This window comes from Calliphora vicina, chromosome 2 (assembly GCF_958450345.1).
Source record: "Calliphora vicina chromosome 2, idCalVici1.1, whole genome shotgun sequence".
NCBI classification, from domain to species: Eukaryota; Metazoa; Arthropoda; class Insecta; order Diptera; family Calliphoridae; genus Calliphora; species Calliphora vicina.
The window spans coordinates 5,958,673-5,985,973 of record NC_088781.1 but is presented as its reverse complement, the minus strand read 5'-3'; the positions used below and the strand labels follow the sequence as shown (position 1 = coordinate 5,985,973).

At 28.5% G+C, this 27,301-nt stretch overlaps 1 protein-coding gene across 2 annotated transcripts in view; it reads right to left on the bottom strand.

The window, feature by feature from the left end:
- The window catches only part of LOC135950270 (kinesin-like protein CG14535), a 134,291-nt gene that overhangs the window by 35,322 nt on the left and 71,668 nt on the right, over positions 1 to 27,301 (bottom strand). Inside the window, exon 1 of one of the 2 annotated variants that reach the window (XM_065499812.1) lies at positions 23,591 to 23,782. The exons of the other annotated variant lie outside the window; for it this stretch is intronic. Coding sequence (XP_065355884.1) covers positions 23,591 to 23,601 — 11 coding nt within the window. The 5' untranslated portion in view covers positions 23,602 to 23,782. Of the gene's footprint in view, positions 1 to 23,590; positions 23,783 to 27,301 lie in introns of those variants that run through there. 2 annotated transcript variants of the gene reach the window in all.

The following is a 27,301-nucleotide window of genomic DNA, read 5'->3' as shown; positions in this document are numbered from 1 at the left end:
ATAGCAGCTTTGGAAACCCTGATGTGTTCCCTATTTACCCCTGAAGTATTTTCCAAGCCCCGAAGGAAATGTGGACCATATGGGCAAAATTGTAAAAAATACCATTTTTGGGATTTTCGTTCCAATTTTTAATAATTGCCGCTTTCCCTTTGACCTTTTGACAAGTTTTTTTACACCTTGTTATTTAGAATAACAAACTTAAAAAACGCTGAAAATTTCATTGAGTTTCGTTAATAAATAAAGATTTTATTACATATTACATTCAGCCGTTTCGATTCTGCCCCACTGTGCGTACCCAGAAAAAGCGTTCTGCATCGATCGAAGCAAATAGTAGTCGAACGGGGCAAAGTCTGGACTATAAGGCGGGTGAGGCAAAACCTTGGTAACATGTGGCCGGGGGTTGTCATCATGGAATATTACGGTTTCATGTCTGGCCGCATATTATGGGCATGGTTCGGCCAATGCTCGCTTCAAACAAATCAGTTTTATTCGGTACAGGTTCCCTGTGATTGTCTGACCAGATTTCACCAGCTAATGCCTACAATTCTTGGTCTTCAAACTTTTTTGGCTGGCCTGGGCGATATTTGTCTTCCGTGTCAAAATCACTAATTCTTAACCACACAAACCATTTCTCTCTCGTAGAAACCGATGGAACACATTCACCATAAGCTATGGAGAGTAATCGCTGTGCTTCACCGGCACTTTTTTCCAAATTAACGAAGTAAACATCCCTAAGTAGGATTAAATGACAAATGTACTCTTCTAAGTAACATATATCTTATTAAATACAAAAACCGCATTTAAAAAGATACGCCATCTATTATAGATCGAGCATTTTTAAGTCATACACCCAATATCTTACAGTTAAGTTGCGTTAAATGAACGCTGTTTTAGTTTTAGTTAAAAAGCTAATCACTTTTTTTTAAGTAGAAACTAAGCAACGAAAACTTCTTTTTATCCTTTATACAAATCAAAAAGGACACAAAAGAAATCATTTCAAGGAGTGAGGTCCAGATTAATGTTTTCAGTCATTACCCAGTTTTAAAAAGAGTCATTTTATTTCATTTCATTCACGAATTCCAATTTATATATTTTTGGGTTATTTTATACGTCAATGTTCTTTCTAAAGCAAAATAAGCCAGTTGATTACTTTATTTATCACAGGTAATCTATCTTGAAGTCAGTTGTCAGTTTAGTGTTTCCAAAAATAATTAGTTCAATACCCATCATAATTTTGCCGTTGTTGCGGTTTGAACTTTAAGGATTTCGGAAAAAAAAAACACAACTTTTGTTATTAATTGGTCAATATGCCATTATTTTATACTGTTGCTCAGTGTCGCACAGAGGGATGGCTTCATACATTTTTTGGCAAAAATTATAAGGAGTGGTCGTAGAGCGCTGATATTTGGCACCGAAACTTATATGGACCAAACTAAGAAAATAATAAAATTTTATCAAAATCGACCACGCCCAACGCCCGCTACCCATACAATCCAAATAGATTTTTTCGCATAAAATTTTTCCTATCCAAGTAAAAGTCTAGAAATTTGGTACATATATTTTTTGAAATAAAAGAAGAACGCATGCCGAGTTTCAATAAAATCGGTCACGCCCACCGGCCACAAAACCCATACATAGATACAAATTTTTTTGATATTTCGTTTATTATTCGACAAAACATTTTAAGTTTTCATACTGTTCCTCCCAACTTTAACTTTATTAAAAAAACAGCTTGGGGGAAAGTGGGGCTACATTTTTTTTCCATGGAAAATCAAAAAAAAAATAATTTTTAGAGACTTAAAGATTTGGATGGTTATGATATCCCCAAAATTTATTTTTTTTATCTATGGAGAAATGTTATATTTTTCAAATAAGTTGAAGGTATTAATGGTATTATTAGGAAAATTATACATACACAAACCACTGAATTGCGTGAAAATATAAGTAAATTTTTGCTTAACACCCTTGCATTGACTTTGCTTGAATTTTTTAATAATAAAATTAAATTTTTCTTAAAACTATAAGTGTACATTTCATCTTTAAGCATTTCTCTACAAAAATTTGATTTTTGAAATTGAGTGTTTGAAAAATTTACTTTTTGACACCAAAATCCTTCTGTGTGTCGTGGTGAAATGTAGAATTCTTATTTTTCAATTTTCATACATTTCTATGAAAGTCACTCAGTTTTTAAATAAAATCGTTTTCTCGCCATGTTTTGAGTCAAACTCTTCTTTTTTAAAGTGGTCCATTTTCCTAATATTTTACTTTAAAGTTATTTCGAAAATTTTTCAATACCCAACTGGTACAAGAATGAAAAATATTTTGTGAAAAAAATTTATTTCGATGTCGTATTTTGCATGTAAACACATATTATATATACCTACTAACTTAAATGAGACATATTAAAGACATTCCCTTAACTTTGAACACATTTTCAATAATCCAAATTAAATGTTTGCTATCCAGACATGTTTTTTGTATTACTAGCAGTTCCTTTTGTTGAAATATACTTATTGCCTTAAACTTTAATCATGTTTAAAAGTATTTTAGCTGCTTAAATACTTTGCTACCTCGCCCTTTATATAAAAGAAATACATTTATTTTTTTTCTGGTTTCTATTATTTAACTTTAAATTACATTTACCTTTGAATCAAACTACAAGAAAGAAACGAAAAAAGTAGATCAAATTCTTTTTGGCAGCAAAATCGATTTATTTATTGACACAATTGCCAATTCCCAGCAACCAAACCACTCCTTATCATAATAAAAAAAAACCTTTAAGAAAAATACCAACATTTCTTATAAAATGTAATACAAAACGTAGAGCAATTTAACGCATGGCCGAAATATAGAGCTAGAAATACAATTTGAATGACCATAAAACAAACTACAAGACTACAACGAGATTGTTTCCCTGGAAAATTTTGAGAGGAAAGCACTGATTTGACCCTTTTTTTTAAAAAAAAGGTTAACAAAATAAATAAGTAGGAAGAGGAAAACATAAAAAGCTACTTGTACATAAGTATTGTATTATTAAACTTTAGCAGTGATTTAAAACTAGAAGGTATTTATAAATAAATTGTAACAAAGGAATAGAAAAAAAAAACAAATAATAAAAAGGAAGGAATTACAAACATTGCTATATACATATGTATTTGAAAATGTCTAACAGGACTGTATAAATTCAACTTAAAAAAGTTTTACATTTTCTTTATTTCTACTGAAATATTTTTTTATTTTTACTTTGATATCCTTGTTTTTTTTTGTTTCTATTTAAATAATTTAAAGAAGATTTGAAATTATTGATTTTTATGTTGTTTTCCTTTTATCTGTCACACTATAATTAAAATATGTATTTCTCTTTTGTTGGTCCCTTTTTATTTATGTATATTATCATAAAAGGCAGCAAAACACTTAACACAATCTGTCTAGTTAAATATTGTCTCGTTAAACATTCAGGCGTAAAAATCAATAATAGACTTATTTGTTTTATTTTTAAAGACACTAAAAAAAAAACATCAAAATAAAAGCCTTAAAAATATTGATGAAATACATATTTATGCTTACAAAGGGTCTCCCAATAGGGACTTCCGAACTTTGACAGTTGATAGTGGTCATATTGTTCAACAACAATTCAACAACACGTGCAAATAATGGGCGTTCTGTCCAGGGAAAGTTCCGCACGCATTGTCCATTTTACGGTGAGGACGATAACAATCCATATGAGATCCAAGATCGTCATATGATGTTTGGTGGGGATTTTTGGCTGGAGGAGTCATTGGTCCATGATGAATTGAATGATATGGACACCAACGACATGTGATTTCAACAGGACGGCGCTAAGTGCCACACAGCTCATGCCTCATTGGACATTCTGCACGATCGATTTGAGGACATGGAGGTGATCTGAACTGGAAATAGAGATCGTACTATTTGACCCCGTTACACTTTTGCTTGTAGGGGTTTATTAAGTCGCAGATCTATGCGAATAAGCCAGAAGACACAGCGTCCCTCAAAGCCTACATAACCCATGTCATCGCTAAAATCCAGCCTGACTCATAGAAAATTTTACATTTCGAGACGGACATTTTTTAAAGGAATAAACACACTTTAGTTTACTTCAATTTTAAGATATGAAGCACTTAATGAAATACCCTTTATTAGAGACTACAGTGAAGCCAATGTATGATGAAAAATTTAACAAAATAATCACATTGTAATGATGTTGCTAGACTAAACAAAACTTATACCGATGGACAGATTCAAGTGTTTTTACAAAAAATGACAACATTGACTCTTAAAAAAAACCATGTCAGGATTTGTTTTTCTATACTTACAGGTTCACTGTGCTTTTAGTATTGTTAGAGAGAGAGAGAGTGCGAGAGCTATAGAAAATAACTTAATATTATTTTTGTTTTGTTTAGACCCCACTTCAGTTCGATTGGAGCAGAAAAAATGAGCAGTGACAAGTTTTCTGCCTGATTGATAGAAAGGTCGATTTTGTTTTAGAAATTAATTTCTTTGGTTTACAGTTTACATAGAAAATTGTACCACATATTTGTAGGAAACACAAAAAAAACCCTGTAGAAAAAGTAAAAGAAATAACTAAAATGCTATAAAATCGATTGTATCGATATTTAAGGGAACTTATTCAGGAATTTTCATTTTAAAAGGATCGAAAGTTGTATGAACATTATGACCCTATAAAGAAGTAACTAACTAATTTCTGGAGGTTATGAACTAGTAACTATTTTCTAAAGTAAAGCACAACAAAGCTCATAGTGACTACACTTCAGATTACTTGGAGACTCAAAAGTAACGAATTTGCTTCCCATTGCATTACAAAAAGCACATGCATGTCAAATGCACCAAAAATATAAATGTAAATTAGAGTCAGTCAAGTAAAACTGCTTGGAAATGTTAGGACGTCCTAAATTATTTGCAAATATTGAGGTTGCGCGGGAACTGATTTTGCAGGATCATCAATAAACTTTCAAATATTAAATATTGCATGAATATTTGGCATCCAAATGGATTTAAATATCATTTGGTTCACATAGGTATTAGTCGGTTGGTTAAATAAACTGTTAAAGAAACTATACGTGATCGTACAGAACTTCAGAGACTACCCATACGATCGTGACGGGTAATGATCATAGAAATTCGATAATTGAATAGAACTGTTTAAAAAAATCAATCGCAATGCTTCAAAACAAGTCTATACGATTGCTAAATACATCATTTCATTTACGAAGCGTGCTGATTTTGACATTGATTCATTACGATATCCCGAAGTGTAAGAGATCGTATGTGAAGCCCGCCCAACCAGCCGATTCGACACCATGGCGCTGTGTTTGGTGGGAACAAAAGGGTCCATATATTGTTACGAAATTGTACTTGAATTCAAATATAACGATTTTAACAGGGCTGATTTAAAAGTAGCACAATGCTTTCAAATAACAGTGCTGTAATAGCAAACTGTAACATATATGTGGGCATTATTAAATAAAATCTTTCAGTTGACCATTGAGAGTAAGTTGGCAGCGCTGTTTGCTGCGACCGTATATTCGAATTCGAATATTCAGTTAAAGAACATTGTAGAAATAGAGCTTTCTAGATGGTAATGCAGTGTTATAAATAGTGGCAGAGGTTGCAGTCGTTAGTGAGTTTATCAGAGACGCTATTCGAATAAACATCAACTGAGTGCCTTAAGGTGTGCTGTATTTTTCAAGTGAATTCGTGTACATTATAAAGTGTCTGTATTTCTGAGAATTTTAAAACGACATTGAGTGACTATTTAATTCTGTTGTTGTATATTTTTAAATAAATAAAGTGTTGTTACAATTTTCAAACTACTAAACGGCTTTTATTAGCAATCAAAAGTATCCGGTTTATTTAAAGGAAATAAACCAAACGTTTTGAAAAGGTTAAAACGTAACAATATTATGAACTACGGATCAGACCATTTGAAGCGAGCATTGGCCGAAAAATGCCCAGAATATGCGGCGAGATATGAAACCGTAATATTCCATCATGACATTGTTCGGCCACATGTTGCAATACCTGTTAAAAAGTATTTAGAATGAAGTGGTTCAGATGTTTTGCCTCAACCGCATTATAGTCCAGAACATGGCCCGTGCCACCATTTGTTTCGATAGATGCAGAACACTCTTTCTGGAATACGCTTCGCTTCAGAGCAAAGTATTCGAATTTGGTGCGGAATTCATATGTTGCCAGAAAGATGGCAAAAGGTCATTGGCTACGAATAGCCAAATTTATATTGAACAAATGTTTCAAAATAAAATTTAAAAAAATCCTGCATTTTTAGGTCTTACACCCAATATATTGATACTACTTTTGTATCCCAATATTTTGCTATAAACATCTAGTCAAAACTAAATAAAATTTCCAATGACCCTTGTTTATTCTATTTTAAATATGCCTGACAAATTTAAAACAAATTTTGTATTTACAAAAAATGTTTAACAAATATTTTTATTTTAACTGTAACATGATATGAATCAAAGTAAAAAGCCTACAAATAAACACTGTAGAGTTGAACCCCCCATATTCGACTATTTGACTCCCCACAACCCCCCACGTTTACACTGCCAACACTTGTTTAACCAACAGACAAATTGACAGAAGCCCACTCACACACACTGCAGGCTGTCTACGACAACAAGAAATTTTTAAAATTTCATTCATTTGGAAAAAATTAAAAGTGAATTTGTGGGAAAGAGCGTTTGGGGGTTTTAATCCAAAAAAAAGAATGAGCAACGACACATACAAGGACCTGCTGGTGGAAGGGAAAATTACTTTGAGGTCTGCAAAATTTATTGAAAAACCAACAGCAGCAGAGGCATTAAAAGCAAAAATAGTATTTTGTAAAAAAAAAACAAAATGTCACAATACTTGTCAATTTAATCATTTAAAAATTAAGGGAGGTTTCAATTGGAAAAACACAAATTACTAGAAAATGCCATTACACCAAGAATTGTTTGTTTTTTAACTTGTACAATTTTTGGTTTATTGATTGCTTGAGAAATCTGTTTTTGTTAAAGCTTAATGTTTTGGCATTTCTGTTATTTGTTTGCTTTTTTTTCTAAATAAATATTTTTCCAAGTTTTTAAGATTTTTTTTGCAGCAGGAATTTGATTTTTGTGTCTAATCATGCAAATTTTAAATTGTCTTATAATTAAGTGTAAATGACTGGCAAAATTTGTTTCAGTTATGGTCGTTTTTTTGGAGCAAAGGAATTTTTAGTTAAGGGATGTTTAATTTTTTTTTCTAGTTGTTAAAAGTAAAAGTTAAATTGTGCAAACTTTTTGCAATTTATCATTTCAGTGTATTTTTTTAGTCAACTAAAATGGCGTCAAGTGTCTGGTTTTATAAAAATGAAAACCATTTGGAAAACATAGTTTTTTACAAATCATCAGACATTAAAAGTGAAATTTATTTACCAAACTCACTTTTATTTGTTGTTATAAACATTTATACAGAATATTTTCAGGAAGTTTTTGAAATTAAAAAACATAAACATTTTTTCATTAAATTTAAACACATGAACATTTTTCAATAAAAAATAAGCAAAACTTTACAAAATTTTCCCATCATTTCAAATGTCTGCATTAAATCAACTAATTGAAAGTAATAACTTTTATGAATATAGTATTTTTTTGAATATTAAAATCAATTAAAAACAGACAATACTAATTGAATACAAATTACCCACAAATACTCGACAAAACACTTGAGAAAATCACATACATAAATAGAAAAGCATAAAAACCACCCGAAAATAACTCAATTACAAATTCCCACAATTAGTCAAAAATAAAGACAGACAAAAAAGAAGCCGACATAAATTAAACAAGAAAATTAAATAAAATACCTCTCTATTTAACATACACACACAATTAAGTGGCAGGAAATTCAGTCATAACAAGTGTAATTTAGACTCACAAACAAACAGTCAGTCAGTCAATGACTGAATTACTGGCTGACTTTCATACATTCTTCATTCTTCATGTCTAGCGGCAGTAGTTGTATGAAAAGTACTGGTAGATATGTATAGTGATATAAAATACATAAACAATTCATTAAGATATACAAAAAATATACTATTGTGATATGTATCTATCTGTGGTGTGTGTTTGAATACTTAACATAATCCTATTAACATGTTAATAGAACATTTTTATTATTAATAACAATAATAATCATAAGTAATACAAACCAAACATTCATCCATTCATTCATTCATTCATTCTTACATACAACATTCATATTATGTATTATGTACTATAAAAACAACAATAACTACAACAACTAACAACAGTAGCCATCATAAGCAACAACAACAATAGGAAAATGTATGAAAAAAAAAGAAAAACTCCTATAAAAACAATAAAACAATAATGATGACGACTTGTGATAATATTTCGTCTCCCTCTCTTCCTTTCTCTCTCTCTTCCCTTAGTTTGTAGTACTTATTTGATATTTACCCACAAATTATTATACTATCAACACAACATTATAACAGTTAAAAGGAAAGAAAGTACGAGTATAAAAAACTATTAATGAAAATACAAAACAAAAAAAAAAGCTATCAGAGAAACAATGAGAAGAAATTAAAACATAATTGAAATAAAACAGTGGAAATTAAAGAAAAATATTATAAAGTATAAAGCAAGAATTTATAAAATGTTAATGAAAGCAACAAAAAACAATTTCATTAAAATTGTTTTATTAACCCACTAACAACACTAATTAAAATTCGTAAGCTAAAGTTAGTACATTTCATTATCATGAAGCAAATTAAAGAAATTAAATGTAAATATCATTCACAAGAAGAGTTCATAAGTACTATCAGATGAATCAAGAAAATGTACCACTAAGCCCCATTAACAATAAAAACTTAACTTAAGTAAACACCATCAGGAAGCCTCCTCAGAATGAGCAAATCCGAGGTTAGTATGATGATACGTATTCTAAGTGGACACACAGGTTTACGGGCACAACTACACGCAGAGAAAAAATATAGTTGGGCATGGTTACTGTAACCATTTCAATATTGTTACAATTTTTTTTAACTATATTATAGTCACAGTAACCATTTACATGATTGTGGTAACCATAATATGGTTAACTTACGATTCACATGATTGTCTCAACCATATATATGGTTACAGTAAACATATACAATGTATATTATACATGTTTGTGACAACCATTTATATGATGAAGGACTTATAATAATCTGAGAACAACATATTATGATAAAATTATTCATCATAAATATGGTTGCCACAAACATATATATGTTTACTGTAACCATATATATGGTTGAGACAATCATGTGAATCGTAAGTTAACCATATTATGGTTACCACAATCATGTAAATGGTTACTGTGACTATAATATAGTTAAAAAACTTGTAACACTATATAAATGGTTACAGTAACCATGCCCAATTATATTTTTTCTCTGCGTGTATATAAAATTGGACGTGCGGATTCAGACGAATGTAGAGCATGTGCAGAGGACAGCGAAACTCTTGAGCACTTTCTTTGTCATTGCCAGGCTTTCGTCGAAATTAGATCCAAATATCTTATTATTCCGGATATAACATCCCTCACGAACACTGATTTGAAAATTCTTACACAGAGATTCGTAATAGCAACCGATTTTTTTGCCAATCGAATGATTCCACCTTAGTGACCATATTTTACAGTTGTGGCTACAAAATTTTAAAAAAGGGTAACAAAAGTTTGATTGCTTTTACCGAAGTTCTTCTTTGTGAAATGACTTTCTGTTGATAGAACCGAAAAATTCTATTCATTTTACAGCAAAGCGTCATATTCGGAGACAAAAATATGGTTGTGAATGAAATAATTTTTTGACTTCAAAAAATAACCGGTTTATATTAAATTTTTATTCAATATGAAAAAGGTCTACTTAGATTTATTTTTATTTGTGGACCGTCGGAAATTTACCTTTTTTGATCCTTATTATGCAATTACTTTATATCTTTAACGAAATATTGTTAAATACTACAATTTTCTATAAAACAGAACAATGTTTTTAAAAATGGTATCAAAGTTTAAATGAGCTTTATGAACTTTATTTCATTAAAATCGGTTAACCGTCTTACAAAACCCGGTTTCTCAAAAAACCAAAGAATAATAAGAAGGGAAGCCTCTCATTTTTTCTACAATAACAACTTCTCTCTCTTCTCACATACAAGTAGTATGTGAATTTAATACACTTGAGAGAGAGATTTAACTTCAAAACGTTTTCTTTAAAATTGCACAAAATTGCAATTCTAAAACACACTTTCACCATCACATAATATTTTTATTATTTTTTTTTTCCACACATTTAAACTATTTAAATAACCCAAACATGTATATTTTGCACAAACGAAAAAAATATTTTTTTAATTTTTTTGACATTAATTTTTTGGGGGTTGAAATAAAAACTAAAAAAAACACATTTGTAAAATTTCGTATTGGAAATTAATAAAAAAAATTCAAACAAACTAAATTTTTGCAGAAATTATAGAATAAAAAGCGGAAAAATCTATTTATGGAACCTTTCCAGAACAGATATAATTCAAATAATTTGAGAATTCTTTGAATTTTTAAATTTAATTGTAATAAAATTATGTTATAATTTTTAAGGTCTCTTTTTACAACTCTGTGTGTTTGAGGAGTGTGGTGAAAGTGGTTTGAAAACCAATACATATAAATAAAATGATACCAATACATTCTTATATTTAGTTTTTTTTTTGACAACCGACTTAGATTTTTTTGACAGCGTTTCACTTCTTGTTATTATTCTTTGCAAAAAACCGAAATCGGTAGAGTTTACAAAGATGAAAAAACCGGTTAACCGGTTTTCGGGTTTGGATACTCTAATATTATCATTAAAAAAGTATTTATTTTTGGAAATAAAAAATTTAATTTTAATAGGTTTTATTTCTAACGTGATAAATTCCCAATTTAAATATTATTGATAAATTCACTGATATTTATTGTTGTTCGCTTTAGGAAATCTAAAGATATTATAAAAATGAAACTATAGAGCGAATGAGAATTACAGACACAGGGAATTCTTAACGAAAACAGCATGATCATAACATAATCTGAATAAACCAAATTGAAATTGAGAAATCGAAGTTAATATTAAGAAATCAGAAATTGAGTAAATAAAAATTGTAATTAGGGAGTAACTAAAATAAAATTTAGTTTAATTACAACTTTTCTTAAATTTTAAAACATTTATCAATTTAGGTTTATATAAGTTTATATAAGGTAAATTTTGAAGGGTATATATAAGTTTGTCATTCCGTTTGTAATTTCTACATTTTTCATTTCCGACCCTATAAAGTATATATATTCTGGATCCTTATAGATAGCGGAGTCGATTAAGCCATGTCCGTCTGTCTGTCCGTCTGTTAGTTGAAATCAATTTTCTGAAGACCCCAGATATCTTCGGGATCCAAATCTTCAATAATTCTGTCAGACATGCTTTCGAGAAGTTTGCTATATAAAATCAGCAAAATCGGTCCATAAATAACGGAGATATGATGACCGGGACGACCTCGATTTTTGATCTATATCTGGATTACTAAGTATTAATATAGACAATATGGATATCTAATGATAGATATTTCAAAGTCCATTGCAACGATGTAGATAAGGCTATAGTAAGTTGGACCTACAATGAGTCAAAATCGGGAAAAATATTTTTTAACCCGAATTTTTTTTTTATCAAAAAAAGTTTTTTTTGTCATAAATTTTAAAAACAATTAAAAAAAAATAAAATTTTGTTTTCCTAAAAATATTTAAACAAATTTATTTTAAAGTATAATTTGGTGAAGGGTATACAAGATTCGGCACAGCCGAATATACCTCTTTTACTTGTTCAACATCAATTTGTATTTTCTGAATTTAAATTTTCATTTTCTGAATATTAATATAGGAATTCTTAATTTCAGTTTGAATTTTCTCTATATCAATTTGTATTTTCTCAATATTGATTTGATTTTCTCAATATCAATTATGGTAATTTCATCTTCTAAACAAAATTTGTATTAGATTTTCAAAAAATACGAATGATTTTTTTGATTTACTGTCGGTATTCAAAATTTGTTTAAAACAATTTAAAAACTTTTTATTTTCATATGTATCGGGAATTTATTTTTAAATACAAATAAGACAAACAAAAATGTCAAGAAAATATAAAATAAAAATAAAGTTTTCAGAAAAATATCAATCAGAAAAGAAATAAAATATTTGTAATAGTATCGTGTAAACAATAAATGTTTTTTAGGAACGATTTTTTGAAATATCGTATGATTTCAATAATATTTTAAATTTGAAAAGTTTTAATACTCATTATTAAAGCCGTCTATAAATACCTTTAGTATTATCGCAATTTCTACTTAAAATGGAGTAGTTATTTACTTTTATATAGCAGCCTTTAATCCTTAAAAAATTTTATTTTCAATTATTTTGAAAGGAAATTTTTTCTTTTACATGTCAATGTTGATATATTTTTGTCTGTTGTATTCGAAAAATATATTTCAAGGACATCTTTAAATAGAAATCACATTCTACATGAACTTAGAATATATGTATACCTCATAAAATACAAGAGGAATTAAAAACTGAATCACTCTCACCACTCATTCTAAAGTCTATAATGAAGCAACCTCCCTTAATGGGTTAATTTAACAACCGAAGAAACAGCATTGCCAAGCAATTAGTCATTTAACGAGTGAAAAACAATGACTCATTATATGAAATGATTTTTTGTTTTTTTTTCATTACTTCTTTTTGTCTTAAATATAATTTGTTAACAACAAAAAAAAACAAGTGAAAATTGTAAAGGATATTATTAAATGTTTTTGCTCTCAAACACCATTTCAATTGTATGTAAAATGTGTGCATGTGAGTGGGAGGAAGGGAGTTAGGTAGGAAGGGTAGGTCGTATGTGTGATGGGTTTTGAATGAGTGTAATTTAATAAATCTAAAGGATTGTTGTGGTTGTTTGTGTTGAATTGTACAAGTATTGTATATATTACATTGCACTTTTAATGAGTGTGTGTGTTTTTTATATACATTTACTTGTATTTATGCAAAATTTGTTGCATGCTGAGTTATGTTGAAAGCACAATTTGTTTCTGTAGCAGCAGCAGCAGCAGCAGCAGCAGCAACATCAACACATCACAAGTTAAACATTGAAGCAAGAATGAGTGAGTGAATGAATGAATAATTGTTTGTTTGTGGGGAAGTGTGCGTAAAAAACAAGTGCATTTCGTGGTTTTTGTCAAGGGTTGTTGAAAATAAAATGAAAAGCACTTAAATATTGTTGAATTATTAATCAAGCAGACTGGCCACTTTTAACACTACAACAAAATTTTACATACTTAAATGTGTTTATGTACAATTGTGTAAAAATAATTTCATTGTTTGTTTGTTATTTTTTTTTGGAAAATATTTGTTAATGAAATTAACACTTTTTTGCCCACAATTTTTATATTTTTTTTGGTAAATTTTTTTTTTGCTCCAAAAAACAAAAATAATTTATAAATAAACAGATGCCACTTTTAATTAAAACCACATTTATTATTATTTTTCTCTGTGGTTACTGTTATTTTCATTTCGAATATCCTTATCGACCATAAAATTGTCGTCATGACAAAATAAACAAATTCCAAGTAGCTCCAGTAAGTAGAGTAGCAAATAAAGTCTTTTTAATTTTGGTTTCCGTTTAACATTTCTTTGTGTTTTTATTATTATTTTTGCATGGTTGGTATTAGAAATCCTTAAGGATTTTGTTTTGACCCAATTTCCTTTTCAACTTAATAGTACATTTCCCTTATTTATACAAACCAAGTAAAATAACTTAAATTGTATTGTTATTTTTTGTATGTTCTTGCTAAATTATACCTTTTTTGTTGTTTTTCGTTGCGTTGAAAATGAAAAACCAAATTTCAATGAACTTGACGGCAAAAATATTTTGATTTAATTGCGTCTACCATGCAAAACCAATTTCCACACACAACAACCCATAGAAACACGCAGAAAACAAAGAGCCCTCTCTAATTGAAATTGTATTTAAGTAAATTTCTAAGCAAATACACTCTCATCACATACATACATAGATACAAACATTTATACATAAATACATATTTAATAAACTTAGAGAGTAAAAGTGGGAGTCTTTAACCTTAAAGGTTGCCTACACTCTTTCCTTTACTTCTTTTATTCACTTGTTTATTTGTTCATTCGCCCTTTATTTATTTCTGCTGGTATTCAAAGTAGTACTTCCGTTTATTGACGGAAGTTCTACGCACATTTTTGCTGGCTCCTGTAGCCGTTATTTTGCCTAGAAATATGTTTACATTTATTTATTATTCTTTCATTTGTGGGTTTCTTTTAGGCGTTAGTCAGTTTGTTTAAATTTGTTTTTTCATATAAATGGTTGACATAGGCTAAAATATTTGCAGGCGTAGGTCAGAATTGATGTAGGCTTTATTTTGACTGATTAATTTGGTTTGAAAATATACATATGTACTTTGAAACTTTTTGAAAAATTTGTATAAAATTTTTGTACCCTTCACCACAACTGGTAATGATAGAAGTATAAGTTTGTCAATCCGTTTGTAATTTTTGCAATATTTCGTCCTCTTTAAATACATATTCTGCATAGCTATAAGTAATTATTGCAATGTCTGTATGTAGAAATCAAAATTCCGAAGCCCCAAAAATCATAGGGATATGTATAATAATTACAATATACCGGTTACTCTATCGAGAATTTGGCTATTGAAAATCATCACAATCGGTTTATAACAGATTGATTTATGAGCAAAACTTTTCTTTAAACTAATTCTTTAATTACAGAAGGACCTAATTAATGAGAGGATGAGATTTGACTAATGATATCTAGAGTTGGACATAAAACAATAAATATTCAAAAAATGTCCATTTGTGAATAATGGGAAGGATGTTAAGGACAAAAATGGAGTAAACTTCTCAAGATTTTTTCAGTAATATTTTATTACACTAAGTTCAATGAACAAAAATGTTTATTTGAAAAGGTTTTTTCATTTGAGAACCCACAAAGTATATAAATATATTCTGGATCGTTATAGATAGCGGAGTTGATATAGAAATGTCCATCTGTATGTTGAAATCAACTTTACGTAGCCTCCAATTAACTTACATAGGTATATGATTCATACATCAATATATAGACCCGGTTCGGTTGATATTTAAAATAGGAAAAATCGGGCTGATATATAAGGAAAAAACCAGGACAACCTCAATTTTTGATCTTTATCTGGATTACTTAACCATTAATATAGACAATATATGTAGATACCTAATGAGAGATATTTCAAAGACCTTTATAACTTACTATAGTAAGTCTGAACTATAATAGGTCAAAATCGGGAAACATTTTTTTAACCAGATTTTTTTTTTCACCAAAGGAAATGTTTTTCTCATACAATTTTTTTCACTAATACATTTAAAAAAAATTAAATATTTAAAAATAAATTTAAATGAAAAATAAAAAAAAATAATTTTGTTAATCTAAAAATATTTAAAATAAATTTATTTTAAAGTGATAGGTGTATAAGATTTGGCACAGGTTATAAAACCAAAATTTCCATACAAAATTTGTTTTATAAACCGGTAATAAATAAATTTAAAAACTGTTTGTGAATAAGGCCTATAATTTCTACAAAATTCTGGCAGACATATGTATAAATTGATTAAGTAAAGTTCACCTGACCATCACGAAAATGTAAAAGTAACGGCTGTTTGCAATATGCGTCATGTTTATAAATATTTCCAGTGCTAGAAACTTCTAGTTATCATGTTCATAACATGCTGTTATTAACATTGTTTATAACTATAAGAACATTAACCGTTAAAGCTGCTAACATTAACATTAAAGCAGCTAAAAGCTTTAGAAATAGAGCATTCTAGTTTTGTACGGTAGGTAATTCATGAAACTACTTGTAAATGGCACTGTGTATATAAATAGTAACAGCAAGTTGCAGAGCGTTAGTGTATTGTGGGCGCTGTTAGACTTAACATCAACTGTATTGCCAGTGAGAGAGTGAGAATTTATATAAATAAAGAGTTGTTAAATTTTTTAAACAATTGAACGCTTTTATTAGCAGTTAAAGCAATCCGATTTATTTAAAGGAAATAAACCAACGTTTTTAAAAGGTAAAAACGTAAAATCTATTTTGGAATTGAAAATCAGCTAAATCACTTCATAAATCGATGAGATATATGTAAAAAACTACGAATATCTCAATTCTTAAACTATAGGTATTTCCATAGATAATATGTGTTTCAAATGAAAGGTATTAAAATTCGTTTCCAGCGATGTATATGAGGAAAATAATATGCTTTGGAGAATTGTACTGAAAATATTTCTCAAAATTTGTTTCTTATGACATGAACGCTAATTTGTAGTTGTATACTTAAGTACAAAAATCATGTTGGTTTAGAAATCTTAAAATTATATTTTTTTCTCTAAAAATTAGTTTTTCTATCTTTTGGGGCGAAGCTGAATATAGGCACTTTACAATTTTTAAGGACAGCGTTTTAAATGTTCAAAAACTTTCTATAGGAAATTTAAAAAAATCGTTTAATAAAATCAAAATATAATTTTCTTTTGTAATTTAACGTATCGAATAGGCTAAATATATATTAGCTTTAATAAAACAGGCTGTCCGATTTGGTGAGAAATACGTGCTTACTAGGGTATTCAATTAATCGGGGTTCTGGTTTTATCGGTTAACCGAACAAATAATTAATCGGGGTTTAGATTTATTCGGTTAATAATCGGTAAATTTAAAATCATTCGATTAACCTAATAATGTCTATTTTAATTTTAAATTGAAAATACAACCACGAATTTTGTGTACAAAAACATAAAAAACAAACAAAACATAACAATTCAACCAAAAAATAATAGCAAATATGGTATTTGAGATCCTTTTTGTATATACATTTGAGTTTTTTTAGGATTTTAGTGAGATCTTCTGAAATAATCTTTTAATTTAATTTTTTCCTTTTAAACGATTTTGTTCTTTAGATTTAATAAAACTTGACTTGAAAAAACTCTCTCGCTGATTGTAGATGTTGGAGAAATCGAAAGCATGATAAAGAATATCCAATATCTCAGTTTTTTTTTAGTTTTTTCTAAGCATATCAAATCTTTCGTTATACCATTGGTGTCCTTTTTGTATTGTTTTAGATATTGAATACTTTTGATAGTTTCGTTAAGTTCTGTACATGTAAATGCAAACAAAATATGTCAGTTGTTATTCTCACTAAACATTTTCATTGGATGTTCGAAAAAATATATAATTTTAATTTGAAATTTGTATTTGAATTGAAATGGAAAAATAAATACAAAAAAATATGTTAAATATGTTAATCGGTTAATCGACACAAATTAATCGGTTTATTTGTTATTTGATAATCGGCAATTTTAAATTATTCGAACAGTTAACCGTTCAAAATTAATCGGTTAACCGATTAACGGTTAATCGATTGAATACCCTAGTGCTTAGGTTCAAAGAACAAACCCGAAGTGTATAATAATCAGCAAAATTTGAGATAACCTTGAACAAATTAAATTTTATTTACACACTTTTTAACATTTTCTGAAAAGTGTAGTTGTAATGTGTCTATGGATTTAATGATCAAAAATGTTGTTGTTAAACAAGAGGCATCAATGTTGAAATGAGAGTAGATTGTGTTAGAATTGTAACTAGGTGAATAGTTGTTCTGCTTATACCTAAATAAATTTATCAACTTATGTTCAAAATTCTTTGTATTTTTGATTTTATAGTTTTGGTTTAGTTATTTATTAGTATAAATTTTTTTAACAAAAATTGCCTTAAAATTATATTTAAATTTTTGAAACCAACCTGAACCGCAAAACCACAAAATATAAAAAAATATAAAAATCTCTAAATATTTATATTGGCATAATCGAAATGAATGGCAAACTAATTGGCATAATAACATTTTGCCAAAAAAAAAAAAACAAATTGCAATTCAAAGGATACAAATTAAATGAAAGGACCTACATATCGTCACCTAAAATGAAAAAGGACGCAACATTATTAAAAAATGTTTTAAAGAGGTGGGCAAAAAAACAAATTAAAGGAATGGACTTACATATCGTTACCTAAAATGCAAAATGAGGTATTAAAATTTCAAACAATTTTAAAAATATGGGCTATCTCTGATATAAACATAATTTCTCCTATTTAATCTTTAAACAGAATGAAATTAGGATTTTTTATTAGTTTTCAAGTATTTTTGTTGTTACATCATTTTGCATTTTAGGTGACGATATATTGAAAATGAACGCCATAGAATAGACTAAACACAATACAAAACAATCGACATTCAATTAAAAACTATAGAAAACTAACCTAACAAAATACATAATAGTAATAAAGTCATAAAGACATAAAAGAAATAACAGACAACAGCAACTAACAAATAATAACAGCAATAAGGACATCAACAAACAAGTTAGAAAAGTCACATTGAAATTTATCTATATTTTTATTGCAACTAGTTAGTCTACTGATAATGATGACTCCAACTAATAATCGAGATGAGAAAGAGAAAAGCTGCTTGCTGCACCCAGTCTATCAGTCAGTATATAAATTGTAAAAAAATAGAAACCTAGAAAAGTTACAAATAATAACATAAAGGACATATACATATGTGATATCATATCAAACATGTCTGTGCCTGTTTTATGATGTGTGTTAAGCTTCAAATAAGTTTAGCAAAGAAAAAAAAAGGAAATTGAAAAAGAAAAAGAAAAAGTATAATAATAAAAGCAGCAAATAATAATACAAAAATACCAGTTTACTTAGCATTTTATATGATACATATACAAACATATTAATGCTACAACTCTTCCTTGGAGTTGGTTTAACAAAGGGTGTGTTACTACTTGTTCCCTGTGTGATCCTGCTGTTGTCAATCTATCCATGATATGTACTTTCACATGCACACTTTCGTACATTGTAATACTTGCTCATACTCTCCTGCATAAAGGACTTCTTTTTTTCAACCAGTTCTGTTTGTTGTTATGAAAGCCAACAAAAATACTTGTTGTATTTTTATTTACTTTCTGGTTATTTGTTTTTGTGTTGCTGTCGTTTACAACAATATGAACGGGTGTCAAAAGTGGGTGTTGAAGAATTTTCTGTTGTTTTGTTTTTGCTTTACAACCACTGTTGATTATTTATACCCTTCCACAAGTACATACGAGTACAAGTACTCGTTTTGTTGCTTTTTTTTAACAAAAAAGAAGTCAGTTGACTGACTGACTGAATTACTGGCAGGCAAAGTCTGCTGAGGAGGCAGGCGTATGATTTAAATGTTACTAACGACAACTACAACAACAACAACTGAACAGTGACAAAATTAATTATTTTTAACAGCTTTTTACTCTACATTTTATTATGTACTTTTTGTTGCTACTGCTGCTGTGCCTCAGCATGTTGTTTAATAAAATCTGTTTTTCAGTTTCAGCCCCCAACTTCCATTTAATTGCAACTTGCCCATCCATCCCCTTAGGAGATTTTCCAGGAATTTAAGTTAAAAGATTTATTTTGTTAAAAAAGGCTTAAAATAATTGTTTAGTTTCACTTTCCTGTTTGTAAAGTTTGAAAGTAAAACTAGTTTATTTAAATTTTAAGAAATTTAAGTAAATTGAAATAGAAATTCTTATTATAAGGGTGTATTGAATTTCAAATCTTGTTTTGTAAGCTTCTTCAATTTAACTAAACAAATTTAAATACATAGTTTTAATTAATTTAAAATATGTAGATTAGGGTGGGCCGATTAGTATGAACAAAAACTTGTCATTATTGTGCCATCGATTTTTCGATAGCTTTTGGCATGAGCAAACAAAATTTCCACTATGACAAAATCAAAAAAATCATTTTCCAGGTGCTCAAATTTCTGAAAAAGTCAAAAAAATTAGTTTACAAAACTGAAATAATTTATTGGGCACTTTATGATATTTAGAGGATTATGCTGTTCAAAACTATTCATTATTTATGTATGGAAATGATCAGGTAGAGGGTTTTGCATTTTAATAAAAATAAATTATTTTGATTTCATTTTTGCAATCTGTTGGTTTTTAACATGATTTATTTACGATATTAATACAATTGGGGGATTCAAACGGTCTCCTATTAGGTCGTATTGTCATAATGTCCTAAAATATTTTTTTAGTTTAAACAAATTTTTGTTGGGTTTTAAACAAAAAGTTATAAACTAATAAGACTTTTTGAACTATGTTTATTGGTTTGTCATAAAATAACACTTTATTGTTTGCAGCACAACAAGAATTTGTTTAAACTAAAAAAATATTTTACGACATTATGACAATACGACCTAATAGCAGACCGTTTGAATCCCCCAAATATAAAATAAAAAATCAACAATAAACAATCTTAAATAAAAAGTTATAGAAAAAATTATTTGTTTTTGCTTTTTTCTTCCACTTATTTGGCTGAATTGAAAGTGGACCAGAATTTAGAGGTATTGGTTCAATATGACCTGCATAAGGTTGAATACAAACTGGTAGATCAATGTGATCTCTATCAAAATTTAATTTATATTTTATGCTACCATTTGGAAGATATAATAGAGATCTCAAATTAGACATAGAAGGATCATTCTTTACTCATCCTGGTCTAATGGAAGAAAAATAAGTTTGTCATCATTGTACATAATTATTAAATAAATCATAATTTAAATAATAGGAACTTCTGTTCAAAAACTTTATTATTTTACGCAGAAAAATTGGATAGAACATTTGATAAATAATGGTTGTGGTTTTGGTAGCCACAATCATGATGACGACACTTTAAAAGTAGACATTTTTTTTAAGCAAATTCCAACTTTAACCATTTATTTTTATGCCACAAAAAGGTAAAATATTTTCATGGTAATTCAATTCAGAATCGTCAAATTCATGTTCAGCATGCAAAAAATAGAATTCTTAATAAATGCGAAATTAACCCTAAGCTCTCTTTTGTTGTGTCTTATTTCTTACTTTCTGGTTGAATTTTCCGTTTTGATGTATTCAGCGACTTATAGTAAAATTTCACGGATAATATTTTTCCGAAACATTTTAACCCCATAAATCCCTGTTTTAATGGAGTTTGTTGCACTTTTTTAAAAGAAGGACAAAAAAGACCCATGCCTTGAGGATTTAGAGGGTTAATATATTCTACAAAAATGTTCTTCGTTACATTTTACATACATTTTCTGAACACTTTAACCCCCCTTAAATGAAATTCAGATGTAAACTTTCAAAACGCCGATATACGTGTCTTTTTTTATCTCCTATATCAAAATTTATTGGGCGGACCTTGTAATTTTTGTTGGTGTTGTACAGTGTAATTATTTGAAAGGATATAGAGGGGTTTTCCATTCAGAAAAAATAATTGTGTAATATAGAGAACTAATAAAAAGGCAAATAAAATCGCAAAAAAATATGTTTGTATGAAATTCACACCATACATGAGGGCTATTATACTGATAATTTTAACATCAAAAAGTAATTTTCGTGAAAATCAAAGAGGATTTTGAATATAGAAATATCTCTTTACTACAAATTCTATTGATATAACATTTAATAGAAATATAATTCAATGGAATTGCATACGAATTTAAGCAAAAATACAAAATCAGTCTTGGCTTCTGTATTGTGTCTTCGCTAATTTGCTTATTGTGTCTTAGCTAAATCTCTAGTAAACCTTTATCAAGTTACTACTTTGTCAGTAGATATTCAACAAAGGTGATATCCCTAGCACAACTAATTTCTTGTATATCAAAAAACTGATCGATTAATTAAAATTTATTTCCAAAATTCAAATATCAAATTGAAACTTTGAAATACATAAAGTAGAATCCCTTCTATTGCCAAAAATAAATTCTTATATACATACTATTTATGTTTGCATAGTTTAATAAAGAAACATTTTTGGTTTGGCGAAAAAAGAACCAATCACGCTGGAAAGACCTAGAAAATATCATTTTTAGCATCCAAGATATGTTTAAAAATATTTCCTAACATCGAGGTAGTCAGCCGTTTATGGACCGAGTTTGCTGATTTTCAATTCCAAAAATCTAGAATGTACACTAGGTTGGCCCTTAATAAACGAAAGTTTGACTATAATATTCCGAATAGGTTTTACTTAAAATTCATAACACTAAGGAAATAGAGCTCATTCGCCAAACTATGGTTTTTCTCGAAAATTTCAAAATTTAAATCGAAGGTACGGAAAAACTATAAGAGATATTCTCATAATTCTTTCACATTTTTATTCCCCATTATATACTCAATAAATCCCAATGAGATGATCAAAAAATTCTGAAATTTGTTTAACAAAATTTTTAAAAATGGAGTTTTGAAAAAATTGTTTTTTTTTTGGTAATACCTGTGAATATGTTAACGGTATCCTACGAAGACAAAACTCATATACAAGTAAATATGGATATATTTTAAGTAAAAATGAGCTTTTATTTTAATATTTATCAAAATATGTTAATTTTGTTCCTACATTTCTTGTTCTAGTTGCCTGAGATACGTTAATGGCCTGGCGACTTTTTAATAACTTCAAAATTTTTTGACCAATTTGTGTTTTTTATGTCTCATTAGAACGATAATTACGTACACATTTCTATTCTTTTAAATTAAATTGCAAAAATAATTTTTTAATGGCAAAATGTTTACAAAAACTGAAAAAAATGCATCTTTTCCCCTTGTAAATGCATCTCAAAACTTCAGAGGTCTTGCGGCACGGCACGGCACGTCTTAACCCCAACCGATGATTTTTTACTAATGATAATGGCCAAAATCCAACTTTCGTTTATTAAGGGCCACACGCTAAAAAAAAATGTACTTGTACATGATTACTGTAACCATGTCGACATTTTCAGGTTTTTAAAGAAGATTATGGTCACTGTAATTATGTATATGCGGTAACCATAATATGTTTAATTCAGCATTCACATGATTGTAGCAATCATAAATATATATATGATTGTAGTAATTAAGTATATGTTTGTGGCAACTATTTTTAATTTTTTTTTATTTTAATCTTAATTGGATAAAGTGAAACCCATTAAACAGAAAAAGATTTGTAAAAATCGGTTGGAAATGGCTGAGTTATGGTAAATTAAAGTCAGGATCTTCCCAACTGAAGCAAAATACTGTCGTTTATGTTTTTATTTTTTGTAAAAAAAAACATAATAATCTCGCATTTGTATGAAAAACGTGATATCTAAAAAATTTATTATTTACATTGAAGCTGTTAATAACAACTTCCACGGATCGTCAAAATGTGCAATTGCATCTACTGAAGTTATAAAAATACCTCAATTTGAAAATTCAACAAAAAATATATTTTCTTCCAATATTTGCATTTAAACCCCTTAAATATTTAACATTTAAACCAATAACTCAATGATAAATTATTATTGTATTAACTCCCACCTTTTATCCATTTTGGGCGATTGAAATCCTTTAAATTATCCAGTTGTTTAAATTTGTTTGCGTGAAACAAAACTGTTGACACTGACAATAAAGTTGAGGTTATTTAAAACGATTTTTATAAAATTTCACTAAATGCTGCATTAAATTTATGAACTGACACTCATTTGCATTATTAATAATATTTATTTTAAAATTTTTGTTACTTTAAAACATATTTTTTTATGTAATTTTTATAAATTAACTTTTTATTATTTTAACTAAAACACTTTTATAGAAATTTGTTACACAATTTATTTAGATTTTTTATTTTACATTATTATTAAAACATTTATGTTTTCTATATTTTGTTATAAGCCACCAAAAAAAAACACCCTTCTTTTTACTTTATTTATTTGTTTGAGATTTTATGAAGAAAAACTCAATACACGTTCGTTTATTCCCGTTATTCGAGTTCCGCTTCCGTCAACGTTTCATTTATTACTGAACATTTTCCATTTGGGGGCAGTGTTCTGCCACTGCATTAATACGAACGAACTCGTACACGAAAGCGATGAAGTTGTTGTTTGTGTTTTCTTTTCTTTCACATCTCCACAATCAAACGAACTTGTGTTATGTTCATATCGTAGCCCCCCAATTTTAATATTCATCACAGCAACATGTTTCAGCAACATTTTTATTTGTGTATGGCAATGCTTTTGAGTATATTTTTGTTAGTTACGCTCTTGTTGTATAAATTGTCTCTCTCTTTAAACGAGTTTATCGTAATTTCACATTTTTGTTTGCAGTAGTCTTGTTGTAATGGTTTGTTTACATATCTGTGTGTTCGTGTGTTGTTTTTGTTTTTATTGCGAGTGTGTCTCGTAACACGTGGGTGTTTTGTGTACAATAACAAAAACATTAAAACCAAAACATTTGATAATTCTTCGCAAACAACAAATTTAATGTTTTGATGGGAAATGTTTAACCAAAACAAAAGTTGACAAACTCTTCTTTCTTTGGTAATGTAATGTTTATAGAAATTTGAAAATGATGAAATGATACATCATATTTAAGCATTTATTTCTAATTTTGTAATGTAATTAGACATTTGTGAATGAAAAAAAAAATAATAATTATCTATTAAAAAAAACCTTAACTTACAAAATAATTATTTGTTGCAAACATGTTTAAATTGAAAAAATCGTTTACTTTCTGATCAATTTATTTTTCAACATAAAAAATTTATTTTAAAACCTGTCAACATTTAAAATTATTTCAAAATGTCTCAACAAGTAGTATGAACAAAAATTAATTTAATTACAACACCGGTACACAAACAATGGCTGCTGCCAAAAAAAAAATGGAATGACAAAATATCACACTCGTACTCTATTCCGTTTGGTTGGTTCATGGTACAAAATTTCCTGTTGTGAAACGTAAAAAATGTTCACAACAACAAAAAATAACCCGCTAAATTGACAGACATTTTGGCATTGTTTTGTCTGGAACAATGATTCTTTTGTAATTTTATATATTCGTATGTATGTGTTTGTTAAATTATGTATGTATGAGTGATTTTGTATATGTGAGAGTAGGTGTGAGTAGCTGTTGCTGTCTATCAATAGTTGTAATTTTAGGTACAAGCATTTGCATAAAAGTAGAAGGAATTTTATAATCATTATCCTTATAGAAAATTTGTTTTGTGTATTTGCTGTATGTATTTGTGTAATAAAGAGTATTTGTGCAATAATTATAAAGTTATGTTTATTATTACAATCATTAACATTATTTCTGACTGAGCACCGATTTAATGTTTATGGAATTTCAATTAACACTCGCACAACAAACTGCAATAACATGAATAAATCATAGTTTGATGTGTGTTTAACTAAAATTACCCTGTAGGAAATCATAACTTTAAAAGAAACTAAAGCAAGTATATGAGGGACCCAACTTTTCTGATGAACGGAATAATTTATGGCAGATCTCGTGACTTCGGAAGATGTATATTGATAGAAAACTTTGGAATGCATAAAATACCGTTTTCTATTTATGTTTTAAATTTTTCAATTGCACCTACTAAAATTCTAAAAATTTGTTGTTAATAGGAATAAATATATGTTTGAGTAAACTTATGTATCATGAAAAATTAGACCCATTGTGATTAAAATAGAATTTACTCTATTGACTAATAAACCAGTAAGAGAGATATATTCAGCTGTGCCGAATCTTATATACCCTTCACCAAATTATACTTAAAAATATTTTTTTTTTAAATAAAACAAAATAATTTTTTTTTAATTGTTTTTAAAAAAATTTTAAAAAAGTTTTTTAATTTTTTTTTTATTTTTTTAAAAAAATTTTTTTTAAAAATAATTTGTAACAAAAAAAAAATATGGTGAAAAATAAATCGGGTTAAAAATATTTTTCACGATTTTGAACAATTGTAGGTCCAACTTACTATAACCTTATATACATACATCGTTGCAATGGACTTTGAAATATCTATCATTAGATATCCATATTGTCTACATTAATGACATAGTAATCCAGATATATATAAAAACAAGTAAGAAAGTATGGTCGGTCAAGCCCGACCATATAATTCCCTACACTAAGTAAAAGAGCAAAAACATTTTTCTTTTAAAATTTCAATAATATATATTTTTGAGTGATTTTTGGAAGTGGGCCTTATATGGGAGCTATGACTAATTATGGACCGATCACCATGAAATTAGGTCGTGTGATTTATGTCTATATTAAAGTTAACTATGTTGAATTTTTTGTGTATACCAACATTTTTAAGCGATTTTTTTTTTATTTTATTCATTCAGTTACAGAATCCTAGAATCCAGAAATCCCAATAGGCCATAATATATAAAACTTATTAGGAGCGCAATTTGTGGAGATACATATATAAATTAAACATTTATGACCGATAAAGTCCAATTTCGGAAAGACATTTGTATGGGGGCTAGGTGATATAATGAACCGATTTCAGCCAGTTTCAATATGTAACCAAATTTGATTGAAATATCTTCAAAATTGCGACGTGTACTCTGCGCACAATGTTTACATGGACATCCAGCCGACCAGCCAGACGGACGGACGGACATCGTTTAATCGACTCAAAAAGTGATTCTAAGTCGATCGGTATACTAATATTTTTGGGCGTTAAAAACATCTGCACAAACGCATAATACCCTCCCCACTATGGTGGTGTAGGGTATAAATAGGGCAAAAATCGAGGTTGTCCCAGGGCAACGGAAAGTTGATTTCAACATACAGACGGACATGGCTATATCGACTTCGCTATCTATATGTACATACTTGTGAGGTCGCAAATGAAATATGTAGATTACAAATGGAATGACAAACTTATATATACCCTTGCCACTCATGGCGAAGGGTATAAAAATGTAGAGGATGGTCAAACAACAAGTTTGTTTTAAAAATAAAATTCACGAAACTTCACGATGGAACAAACATTCCCTCTATTTATGGAACACGATTTCTTGTTTTCGGCTCTGTTCGAGTAGCGCTTTTTATTCCAAAATAAAAATAATGGTTTCTGGCTTATGATTGACTCATCCGGGTGAAAGAAAATTGTCTCAACATTTTTAAAAAATATAAATAGATCTTCTATTTTCATGTATTAAAAAATGAAAAGTTATTTTTGATTGGAAGAAAAAAATATTTATTTAAAGTTAAGCTTTGTGGATGCCTTTTCAG